Genomic DNA, 12,591 nt, shown 5'->3' on the forward strand with positions numbered 1-12,591 from the left:
CACACACTCTCACACACACACGCACACACACACACACACGCACAGACACACACACACACACGTTCACACACTCTCACACACACACACACACTCTCACACACCTACACTCTCACGCACACACACTCTCACACACACACACACTCTCACACACACTCTCACACACACACAGGCACACACACTCTCACACACACACACGCACACACACTCTCACACACACAGGTTCACAGTGGGTCTGGTTGACGTTAAGACGTGAGGCCATGCTCTCTCTGACTCTTCCGACACGTCCCCATTGATCGGCAGAGGCAGAATGGTGGAGAGACGCTCTGGTTTCGCTCTATTGTCTCTTCACCAGTCCAATCAGTTCAGGTCAGCGGTAGGAACTGACAGCACAGACTACAGTTACCTCGCCTTCTGCTTCCTCCGAAACTGGCCACGATAAATCAGAAATCCAATAGGCACATATTTTAGAGAAAGCCGGGCTCCTTCCGTATTGTATTTACTTTATTGACCGTGGTCAGCGGATTGCGACACAGAGGTAGGACGCAGACAGGGGGCCGAGCCGGGACATGCATGTGATTAACACCAGGAGCGCCGTTCCCGGGACTCGTGTGTTGTCATTACGACAGCCCGCCGGGGGTGGTCGATGTGGATCCCATTCGCTGTGCCGGCCGTCAATCAGTATCCATCCATCCCGCCCGCAGGTAACCAGGACCTGTGTGGTGTGGAGCTGCGCATCGAGGAGCTGAGGCACCACTACAGAGTGGAACACGCCGTGGCCGAGGGCGCCAAGAACGTCCTCCGACTGCTGGGAGCCAACAAGGTCCAGGACAAGAAGGCCCTGTCGGAGGTACCAGCGCCCGCGAAACACACTGCAGATACGCAGACACGCCCTCTGTGACACGGCCGTGGATACATGCAGTGTACACAGGACACACTCTGACACACCTACTGGACCGCAGTATACACAGGACACACTCTGACACACCTACTGGACCGCAGTATACACAGGACACACTCTGACACACCTACTGGACCGCAGTGTACACAGGACACACTCTGACACACCTACTGGACCGCAGTATACACAGGACACACTCTGACACACCTACTGGACCGCAGTGTACACAGGACACACTCTGACACACCTACTGGACCGCAGTATACACAGGACACACTCTGACACACCTACTGGACCGCAGTATACACAGGACACACTCTGACACACCTACTGGACCGCAGTATACACAGGACACACTCTGACACACCTACTGGACCGCAGTATACACAGGACACACTCTGACACACCTACTGGACCGCAGTATACACAGGACACACTCTGACACACCTACTGGACCGCAGTATACACAGGACACACTCTGACACACCTACTGGACCGCAGTATACACAGGACACACTCTGACACACCTACTGGACCGCAGTATACACAGGACACACTCTGACACACCTACTGGACCGCAGTATACACAGGACACACTCTGACACACCTACCGGACTAAATATTCACACGGCTCACACGGTCGTCAGGCCGACCAACCGTCGCACGTGGCGGTTGAAATGGATTTACCTCTGAGCGCACACTCACAGCCCGTTGATAATGCAGGTGTTTTCCTTGGCTCTCCGCTCTTTCAGGCCCAGTGTCGTCTGAGTGAGGCGTCCCAGCGCCTGGACCTCCTGAAGGACTCTCTGGACCAGCGCCTGGCCGAGCTGCCGGAGGACCACCCCAAGGCCAGCCTCATCAAGGAGGAGCTCGTCCTGGCCGCCTCCCCGGCCTTCAGCTCCCGCCACGGCGCCCCCTACCTCCGCAACCAGTACAGCACCCTCTGCAAGCCCTCCCCGCTCACCGGTGAGAGACTGGGGGAGTCTCAAATGTCTTTTCTCGATTCCTCTGGTCCTCTCTCAACCGCTCCTCAAAGCGCATCGACAGGGAACTAGAGGAACCTAAGACGCGTTTTGACGAGGCGGCGAGGAATCGAGAGCTACTGCTATCATGTTTAAACCCATCAAGCCCAGCCCTCACTGCTCCCTGCTGAGAGGCATCAACTGGTCCAAATAAATCAATGGGATAGAGTGCAGGTTCACGTTCAACTCCGTACAATAGCCAATATTAATTCTGAACACGGCTCCCTAACGGGTTCTTCTATCCGTGTGTTCATTCGAATCTCTGACTGCCCCCCCCCCCCCCCAGGAACCCTCCAGGTGCAGTTGCTGGGCTGCATGGGAGTGTTGGAGGTGGTGCCCGGGCGCAGCAAGGGCATCCCGGTCGTCCTGCCCTGCCACAGCCCCGGGGAGGGGCGCTCCTTCATGAACCGCGGCAGCAAGAGCAGCCTGTATGGGCGCAGCGGCAGCGTGAGCGGCAAGACGCCCAGCAAGACGGACGAGCTCTCCTGTGAGTGGGAGTGCGGGCGAGAAACGGGTGCATGTGAGGGTGGCAGGGCGCGTTTTCTTTTTTTTTTGCAAGGCGTGTGACGTGTCGTGTCATTTCGAACGTCCTTTAGCGGAGGTGAGCGCGGTTCTGAAGATGGACAACTCGGTGGTGGGCCAGACGGCCTGGAAGACGGTGGGTGAGCAGGCTTGGGACCAGACCTTCACCGTGGACCTGGAGAGGGTGAGGGAGCCCGCGCACGCCCCTCGCCAAAACGCAGCGCTCTGACGGGAGGGAAGAGAAACCTCTTCAATAAACACACTCCCATGAAAACACTCTGTGCATCGATACATTTGAGTCGCTGTTCTGAAGTGGCGTCTAGTGTCTGTTTATATCTGAGTGAAAGCACTCAACGTCTGTGTGTGTGTGTGTGTGTGCGTGTCCCAGTCCAGGGAGATGGAGATAGCGGTGTACTGGAGGGACTACCGCTCCCTGTGTGCCCTGAAGTACCTTAAGCTGGAAGACTTCCTGGACAACCAGAAACACAGAGTTCAACTGGAGCTGGAGCCCCAAGGCCTGCTGCTGGCTGAGGTAGCTTACATAACACGCCCGCTGCCAGCTGGGAATCATCACAAGGGCATCGCAGTCTTGGAACACTGTTTGCTCGCACCTTCCCCTGTCCTGAATTCATGCCACACCCTTTAGATAGAGCGTGAGTATGACGAGTGCGACTTTGTTCTTCAGGTGATATTCTTCAACCCTGTCATTGAGAGAGCCCCTCGCCTTCAGAGACAGAAGAAGGTCTTCTCCAAACAGCATGGTATTAATATATACATATGTTACACATACATCCGGCCAATGCAGTATATCATGCCACATTGTTTTCCACTGAAAAGGAGATTCTGTATGGATGTTTTAGTGTTCGTGAAACTGGAAGGACGGACCACAGCACCATCTTGTGGTCATTGCAGATAATACAACTGTACACTGTTTTGAATATGGGTGTGTTACCACGTGCTCAGCATAATCAACATTGTGGTTGATGTGTGTTTAATCTATATGTTTGTGTGTCTGTATGCGTGTTGGATTCATGTGAGTGTGGGTTTTAACCACTGCTGCGGGTTTGCAGGCAAGGCTTTCCTGAGGGCACGTCAGATGAACGTTGACATCGGAACCTGGGTCCGACTCCTGAGGAACGCTATCCCCACTGTCAACAACACAGGCACCTACAGCCCCAGCGCACACTCCCTTAACCTGAACTCTGGGTAATACACACTCCCTTAACCTGAACTCTGGGTAATACACACTCCCTTAACCTGAACTCTGGGTAATACACACTCCCTTAACCTGAACTCTGGGTAATACACACTCCCTTAACCTGAACTCTGGGTAATACACACTCCCTTAACCTGAACTCTGGGTAATACACACTCCCTTAACCTGATCTCTGGGTAATACACACTCCCTTAACCTGATCTCTGGGTAATACACACTCCCTTAACCTGATCTCTGGGTAATACACACTCCCTTAACCTGATCTCTGGGTAATACACACTCCCTTAACCTGATCTCTGGGTAATACACACTCCCTTAACCTGATCTCTGGGTAATACACACTCCCTTAACCTGAACTCTGGGTAATACACACTCCCTTAACCTGATCTCTGGGTAATACACACTCCCTTAACCTGAACTCTGGGTAATACACACTCCCTTAACCTGAACTCTGGGTAATACACACTCCTTTAACTTGAACACTGGGTAATACACACTACCTTAACCTGATCTCTGGGTAATACACACTCCCTTAACCTGATCTCTGGGTAATACACACTCCCTTATCCTGAACTCTGGGTAATACACACTCTTTTAACCTGAACTCTGGGTGATACACACTCCTTTAACCTGAACTCTGGGTAATACACACTCCTTTAACCTGAACTCTGGGTGATACACACTCCTTTAACCTGAACTCTGGGTGATACACACTCCTTTAACCTGAACTCTGGGTGATACACACTCCCCTAACCTGAACTCTGGGTGATACACACTCCTTTAACCTGAACTCTGGGTGATACACACTCCCCTAACCTGAACTGTGGGAAATACACACTCCCTTAACCTGATCTCTGGGTAATACACATTCCTTTAACCTGAACTCTGGGTAATACACACTCCTTTAACCTGATCTCTGGGTAATACACATTCCTTTAACCTGAACTCTGGGTAATACACACTCCTTTAACCTGATCTCTGGGTAATACACATTCCTTTAACCTGAACTCTGGGTAATACACACTCCTTTAACCTGATCTCTGGGTAATACACACTCTTCTAACCTGAACTCTGGGAAATACACACACCTTTAACCTCATAATACACACAAACACACCCAACCCTCTCCCTGAACTCATCCCTCCTGTTGTTGAATGACCTCCACAAAGCATGTCATGCATTTCAAACCCGGTGGCTAACTACCCTTTTGTGTTTCTGTGTGCATGCGCGTGTTTGTTCCTGTCTGCGCATCTACGTCCGTTCGTGGGTGTACGTGCGTTTGTCATGTTGTGTGTTCGCGTGTGTTTTCAGGGAGATCTCAGTGGAGAAACTGAATCTGGACAGCGACTCTCCAGTCAGGCATGATTACAAGAGAGACTCGGACATAAACACCCCGGTGAGAAAGAGAGAGAGAGAGAGATTGACATTAGATAGACCGACTATCCAACTGTATCTGTAGGCTGTATACTCAGAGACGGCAGGGTTGGACTCGCAGTAAGAGCATCTGACCAGTAACCAAAAGGTTGCGTCCACGATTGATTCCATGAGCTTGTGGAAAGTCGTTCAGTCCTTGAGAAGGCAGTTTACCCTAGTAGCTCCCAGGTCTTTGCTGAAAACAGGAATGTGTTCTCAGTCGGACGTACCTGAAAAAATAAGGGTAAAACTATTTTCTAATCCACTGGCCACTGAGCAGTTTGTACAGTAAAATAAAAATGCTGAGAAGAAGGGAATCTGCTGTAGTCATAGACCAAAGAATCTGGTTATAGAAAGGAGAGAGGTCTGTCTGTAACAATGAAAATACTATTGGAATTGCAGAGAGGAGAAATTAACGGACCATCCCAACAACCTTCATTTCTCTCTCTTTCTTTCACTTGCTTCTTTTTTGGCCATCGCTTCTTCCCTTTGTCTCTCTATCCTCTCCTCCCCGTCTGCTCTACCTTTCCCAGGAGCGGTTGCCTGTTATCGAGCCCTTCTCTCCCCCAGACCTCACCCCTGACCGCCCCGCCCAAACCCCCCCTCTGAGCAGGTGTGCCCAAACTCATTACACACACACACACACACGTTATATTGATGGCCACAAATACACTTCACCGGACCAACTCCTGTATACTGAACACTATCGATGCTATTTATCGTGGTGGTCGTGTCTCCCCACAGTAAAAACAAGAAGCCTCTGTGCCTCCAGGACTTCAGGCTGATCGCCGTTCTGGGCAGGGGACACTTTGGGAAGGTACAGCTTTCTAACTTCCCCCCGCTGTTATGTTACAATCCCAACAAATCTGCCAACGCAGTCTAAAGTGTAGCGCTCCCCCGATCCTTTCTCCTAGGTGCTGTTGTCTGAGTATAAGAAAACAGGAACCATATACGCCATCAAAGCCCTGAAGAAGGGAGACATCGTGGCCAGGGACGAGGTGGAGAGGTATGTGTTTATTTCGGCCCGTTCAAAAGGTGAGAGAACGTGTGTTCGCTCCACTTGTCAGCAAGTTTTTTTGGGTCACGCTACAGGGCTTTAAGCGAAAGGCTGAAAAGACAGGTCTGATTTTCACCTGTCTGTGTGTGTGTGTGTGTCTGTGTGTGTGTGTGTGTGTCCTTCCGGCAGTCTGATGTGCGAGAAGCGGATCTTTGAGACGGTCAACGTCTCCCACCACCCTTTCCTGGTCAACCTGTTTGCCTGTTTCCAGACCCCGGAGCACGTGTGCTTCGTCATGGAATACACGGCCGGCGGTGACCTCATGATGCACATTCACTCCGACGTCTTCACGGAACCTCGCGCCGTGTGCGTACATTCAGGGGGTCTATTCGCCTGGGTGTGTGTGTTGTCCGTCTGTCCTTTTGGTTTGGAAACAGTGTCTTACACGTCCTGTCTGTCTGCAGGTTCTACTCGGCCTGTGTGGTTCTGGGTCTGCAGTTTCTCCACGACCATAAGATTGTCTACCGGTGAGTGAACTCTTTACACCCCAGTCTGGGGGGGTTGTCATGACGATGGTTGCATTTACATTCTAGTCATTTAGAGCAACTCAGAATAAACTGGTGCATACGTTTCTTTAATTCATCTACTTTTTACTCCTGTGGGAATCGAACCCGCGACCCTGGCGTTGCAAGCCTTCTTCTCTGTCTGTAACATTTCAAAATGCCTTGATTTGTTCCAGAGACCTTAAACTAGACAACCTGCTTCTGGATACAGACGGATATGTAAAGATTGCAGACTTTGGACTATGTAAAGAAGGTGCGTGTTGTCTAAACACTACTCTAACACGTCACCCTTTAGGAGTGTGACTGTCTGCCTGTTGTCCTGTCTGTCTGCCTCTGTCTGCCTGCCTCTCTCTGTCTTGCCTGCCTCTCTCTGTCCATGTGAGAGTGTGTGTGATGACCCAGTTCTCTCTGTCCTCCAGGGATGGGCTATGGGGACAGGACCAGCACCTTCTGTGGTACTCCGGAGTTCCTGGCCCCTGAGGTGCTGACCGACACCTCCTACACCAGGGCAGTAGACTGGTGGGGCCTCGGCGTCCTCATCTATGAGATGCTGGTGGGAGAGGTGAGACATCCTCCTCAGGATAGCTAATACAGCACTCTCTACCGGGACCAAAGGTTTAAGCAGATTATACACCGAGGGGTTGGAATTCTGAATGCTGATTGGCTGAACCACGGGTATGACATAACCTTTCAATCGCAATATGGCATCTCGGGGGTGTGTGGTGAACTGGCAGTATACCAAACCGCGGTGTGCCTTCCCGGACGTCTTGAAGGAAGGTTACACACGGTGTTTTGTGCTCTGAGCCGACTGGATTGTGTCCATGTGGTGAGGTCAGATACGTCTTCAGTCACGCCTCAGCCGGTCAACTTTCGCCCCGTGTGTGTCTGTTAGTCTCCCTTCCCCGGTGATGACGAGGAGGAGGTGTTCGACAGCATCGTCAACGACGAGGTCCGCTACCCACGATTCCTCTCCACGGAGGCCATCGGAATCATGAGAAGGGTAACTGACACGCGCACTCACATCCCTGGTGCAATGCTTGTGCGGCTGCTTGCAGATGTGTGTAGTGATTCTAAATTGTGTAGAGATTTGAATTTGTATAGTATTTGTGTAGCAATACTCCTTTATTGGGGGGAAACTTTCGGATTGAACTTTCGGATTGAAACTTTTGTTGTTTTAAAACACCTTTTGTTTCAATTTCTACCAAATTGTTTTAATGATGATCGGATACTTGGTAAGTCTGCATGTGATGTGGTGGTAATGCGGTAATGCGGGTGTGTGTGTGTGTCTGTCATGAACAGCTGTTGAGGAGGAACCCTGAGAGAAGACTGGGCTCTGGTGAGAAAGACGCTGAGGAGGTGAAGAAACAGCCGTTCTTCAGGGTGAGTCACAAATCTCTGACATCGCACGTCACGTTTAACTCTGACCCTGTTCAACTCTGACACTGTTCAACTCTGACACTGTTCAACTCTGACACTGTTCAACTCTGACACTGTTCAACTCTGACACTGTTCAACTCTGACTGAACTAGGCATGGGTTTCAATCCAGCCCATTAATCATCCCCCCTGTGTTTGCTGTTCTAGGAAAAGCCCAAATCTTTACCAAATCCCTCTACTGTTCTCTCCATCCTTCTCTCCTCCAGGGTTTGGACTGGGAGGCGCTGCTCCAGAGGAAGCTTCCCCCACCCTTCGTTCCCTCCATCAAGGGCCGGGAGGATGTCAGCAACTTCGACGAGGAATTCACCACCGAGCCGCCGGCCCTGACACCACCTCGCGAGCCCCGCACGCTCTCTCGCAAGGACCAGGACAGCTTCCGAGACTTCGACTACGTCTCCGACCTCTGCTAGGGGTCAGAGGTTGTGACCTCTGCGGTGCCGTAGCCAGAGGGTCATTGGAGGTCACGGCTGTCGGCAAGGGTGGTCTCCTGCATCCACCACATTGTGAATTGATGTGAGAGACTGAGAAGGGTCAAGTCTGTAGTGTAGCCTAGTTCTGTCTGTGTGCGGAGGCGTTGTGAACTTTGGAAGATGAATGCAGACTCAGGCCAAGACCCTATCAATGTGTGTTGCTATAACACACTTTGCGGCTGTCTTTTTTTGTACACTGCAGCTGCATCTCACACAACTGTCAGGAGTCAAGCAGACAAGTGGTTGATGGGAGACACCCTCTCCTCCCTCTTTAGAACACTCCAGGACTGGACTCCAAAAGCAAAGTAGATGGCCCCTAAACCCTACACTCTCAGGCTTTGAATGACATTTCACATTGTCACATCCGACTGCTGTCGCACTTGCCCAAACAAGAGTGAGTGATGACCTGAGTTCAATAACTACTCACCTCACAAGGAGTCTGACCAACGAGTTCAAGGAGTCTGAAACAAAAATGTCGTGTTGATTCAATTTGACACTTTGCGGCCAATGGCGTTAAACACGTGACTACAGTTTCCCTGGAACTGTGGATTATATCAACCCTTGGAGTGGGCAAAGTTTCACTCATCCCCTCAAGCTAAATCGTGGGGCCGAGGGCAGTTTTTGCGAATCGGACCGTCAAGTACGATGCCATGCAGAACGGCGTCCGGTTTCGGGGGGGATTCCCCCGTGGAAATGTGGCGACGGCTTGGGGACTGTGTACTTTGTGTTTGTAGTGCAGCTTATTGGCTGTTTCCTTACAAGAACATGTCTTAACACGTGTTCCTACCTTCCACTACACTGTCAACCCTTTAAGTTTGCTTCCATCTTCCTTTATCTGGCTGTCGTAGTCTGCCCTGGTGATAGAGGACGATCTCTGTATTTAATTTTCTGAACTGAAAGTTATTGGACCTCAACCCCGGCTCCTTCCTACTGTGAGAAAACAAATAATATTTGGGAGAGGGTGTGGCGGGTTGGAAACGATGCCTTACATTTCTACTGGGCTCCATGGAAATGCAATTCATTTTGTTTTTGTGTGGCCCTTAGTGACCAGTCGTGGTTATTGGTATGCAATAAGGGTGAAGAGAAAAAGAAGTACCTGCAGTTGCCTATCAAAATGGTTGAATGAACGGGATGTAGAATCATCTGTATGTACTCCGCATCGTTGTGAGCAATTAACTGTCAGGATACCGAATGCTCGTTTTGTGTTTGTCAAGGAAAGGGGTAACGAACCACTGCCTGTGAGAAACATTGCATTTCTTTTCGGATTAATTCGGGATCACTAGTGATGGTCTGTTGTGGTCATTTTAAACTTTTTTTTTTCTTTTTGTGTTCTGGGATTTTTGTTGTTATTATGGCAAAATATGTGAAGTTGACTGTACTGTTGGTTGTGTTTTTATTATGATGAAGTTGTCGGGGAAAAAAGCAACAGAGAACGTTCTAGCATTTTATCCTGTTGCCTTTCAATTGGTCAAGTCTGTGAATTTTATATAACGTTGTGTGGCCGTCTACACCTGTGCCATTAGACCATATTTGTACACAAACACGCACACACAGGATGCATGTGTTGTTCCATACACCTACATATTAATACAGCACACACACACATAGACACATGTACACAAATACGGAGAGAATGTAATGCACAACACACTCATGTAATCCGTGGCATGAAACGGAAACATCCAGCAAAGAATTTGAAACCAGGCTCCGCAGGGATAAATCAGCCCTTCTAACTTCATCCAATATGGAGGAGATAGAAAGACGAACCTTAGATGAGAGCAAATGTTGTGTTTGTGTGCTAGTTGGAACTTGGAAACTGACATTTCCTGCTTAGGGACAGGTTTTTAGTTAATATGGTTGCCATTAATCAATTGGCAATATGAACGTTTCGGAGTTCTGACTAGCATGTTTTCGCGGCATTAAAAGCGCAATCATCCTACACCTACAATAAATCTGACAAAGTTAAAAACAAATTGTATCTCTCTTTTTCTATCTGTGTATGAGGGTGTGTTGTGAATCATGTTGAATTTTATCTTGTGTACGACTATACAAAGCGATCTGAAAATACAATAGTTATTTATAAAGAAATTCTCTTGGGAAAACTTCTGTGTGATTTGATGTGTTTGCTTTTTATGTCTTTCATCAACAGACCAATATATTTTGTTTCACATGGTCCAAGCTGCGTTCTTTTAAATGTTCTGGGAACATTTAATTAAACAATACAGTGCGGTACTCAGCAACCAGAGCTGCTTTTAGATTAGATAGTTTTTCAAGATCGGCTGTAGTTAACATGAATCATTACTATTACCACTTATCTATTTTATTTCTTTTTTTACATTTCTTATATATTATTTTATTCTATTGTATTATTTTTGCCTGCACTGTTGAGGAATTTTCTGGAAACCAAGCATTTTATTGCCAATAACACTGTTGCTCGTGTGTAATGAAAAATAAACATCAACAAAGCACACAGCCATGTGGCATCAGGACAGGTCTTTGGATGTTGAACATCTGTGGGTTGACCTGAAGATCACAGTTCACTGACGCTCCCCTTCCACTCTGACAGTGTTTGAGAGGATCTAGAAGGAAGAATGGGAGAAACTGCCCAAATCCAGGTGCACAAAGACAGTAAAGAAAGACCCAAGATGACTTCAAAAGACCTAAGTTGCTTCTACAAAGTACTAAATAAAGGGTCTGAATACTTGCACACACAACTTCAGTTATGGTTTTCTAATAAATTGGCTCTCATTTCTAATAATGTTTTGAATATTGAATACAGGGTGTGGTGTGTAGATTATTATTTTCTTAATTAATAATAAGTAATTATAAGTTATAAAGGGGTCAGACGACTTCCGCATCGTGCCGTGGTTTGGCTTTGAAATATGAAAATACTGCCATGTTCTGTAATCTAGGGCTGGCAAGTAGTCTGCTGGGCCATTGGGTCAGTAAATACTTGAGCTCAAAATCCTGTTAAACTGTGCTAATTATGTCACTTCAGTATGGAATTCCTCCATCATCCATAACTGGGCTTGCAGCTCACACTGTTCCAAAACAAATGTTTTGAACTTTAACTTGGAATAAACTTTCACGCACTTGGTGGTAGGTCACAGATCAGAGCTGCCCAGCACTGTCCCTGGTGAACTTCCATACTGGAGGTTTTCTCTACAACCCTAATCAAGCAAATCAGATTCTATGAATTAGCTGGATGGAAAGGTAAATCAGTTTTTTTCACAACTGTGGTTGAAGAGAAACACAGGACTGTAGATATCCAAGAAAGGCTGGGCAGCCCTGTAATAACACATTGACAGCACGTAAGTAAATCATAATTAATTGACTACACCAAATTATCCAAACAGGTTTTGAAATTGCTGACTGTTTTGATCTATTTTTCTCTGCGTATGTAAAACAAACAGCTGTTGGACGCAGCGCTGCGCTGGAGGACCGCGTATGAATCCTGACAGTTATATAGTGCGGCCAGCCCTTCGAATCGGTTCTAATGAACAATACGATAAAATCGAGAGACTCGGGTGGACAAGCACGGTTCTGATTCAATAAATCTGTATCATGGCAATCACGAACTATACATTCATTATTGTACCAGGAGTCCTAATCAGTTATCGTTGTCAGCTTAATGTTTGCTGCAGCATCATCTGTTTTTTTATGCACACGTAAACAATAGTAGCACCAATCCAGAGGGCTGGGTAAGAAACAAGCGATCATGTAGAAATCCACTGATTTCGGTTCGAAATAACGGAAGCCTACAGGTGAACGAGTCACAAAAAAAATACTCCTTAGTAGTGTAAGATCCGCCAAAATAAATTGTTATTCCAGCTTAACCTAATGTATCGATTAACAACTTGGCCTCACGTACGCAGAGAAAAATAGACAAATTAGTAGGGAGCATGCGGAGAAGAAAAAGACACGTTTAGGTCTTAATTGGAAGCAATAATTAATCCCATGTCCTGATTCTGGGACGATGTGGTAAACATGTCTCCATAGACCATACAACCGAGCCACAGCTTAAGGTAAACATGTATTCATAGACCATACAACCG

The 12,591-nt window shown here is 48.0% G+C and overlaps 1 protein-coding gene across 4 annotated transcripts in view; it reads left to right on the forward strand.

Moving 5' to 3' along the window:
• pkn1a (protein kinase N1a) overlaps positions 1–9,252 on the forward strand; it is a 42,785-nt gene extending 33,533 nt beyond the window's left edge. For 3 of the 4 annotated variants that reach the window (XM_010889242.5, XM_020049822.2, XM_010889241.5), the window contains exons 6-23: positions 702–847; positions 1,651–1,864; positions 2,207–2,407; positions 2,517–2,626; positions 2,831–2,974; positions 3,128–3,203; positions 3,513–3,648; positions 4,970–5,054; positions 5,605–5,684; positions 5,816–5,888; positions 5,986–6,077; positions 6,258–6,434; positions 6,533–6,595; positions 6,808–6,884; positions 7,051–7,193; positions 7,524–7,631; positions 7,931–8,011; positions 8,273–8,476. In XM_010889242.5, the coding sequence (XP_010887544.1) occupies positions 702–847; positions 1,651–1,864; positions 2,207–2,407; positions 2,517–2,626; positions 2,831–2,974; positions 3,128–3,203; positions 3,513–3,648; positions 4,970–5,054; positions 5,605–5,684; positions 5,816–5,888; positions 5,986–6,077; positions 6,258–6,434; positions 6,533–6,595; positions 6,808–6,884; positions 7,051–7,193; positions 7,524–7,631; positions 7,931–8,011; positions 8,273–8,476 (2,210 nt within the window). Of the gene's footprint in view, positions 1–701; positions 848–1,650; positions 1,865–2,206; positions 2,408–2,516; positions 2,627–2,830; positions 2,975–3,127; positions 3,204–3,512; positions 3,649–4,969; positions 5,055–5,604; positions 5,685–5,815; positions 5,889–5,985; positions 6,078–6,257; positions 6,435–6,532; positions 6,596–6,807; positions 6,885–7,050; positions 7,194–7,523; positions 7,632–7,930; positions 8,012–8,272 lie in introns of all 4 variants that reach the window. The other variant, XM_020049821.3, reaches the window with a different exon arrangement.
• The last annotated feature ends 3,339 nt before the right edge of the window (positions 9,253–12,591 follow it).

The sequence above is a fragment of the Esox lucius genome, chromosome 9 (genome assembly GCF_011004845.1).
Source record: "Esox lucius isolate fEsoLuc1 chromosome 9, fEsoLuc1.pri, whole genome shotgun sequence".
Taxonomy (NCBI): Eukaryota; Metazoa; Chordata; class Actinopteri; order Esociformes; family Esocidae; genus Esox; species Esox lucius.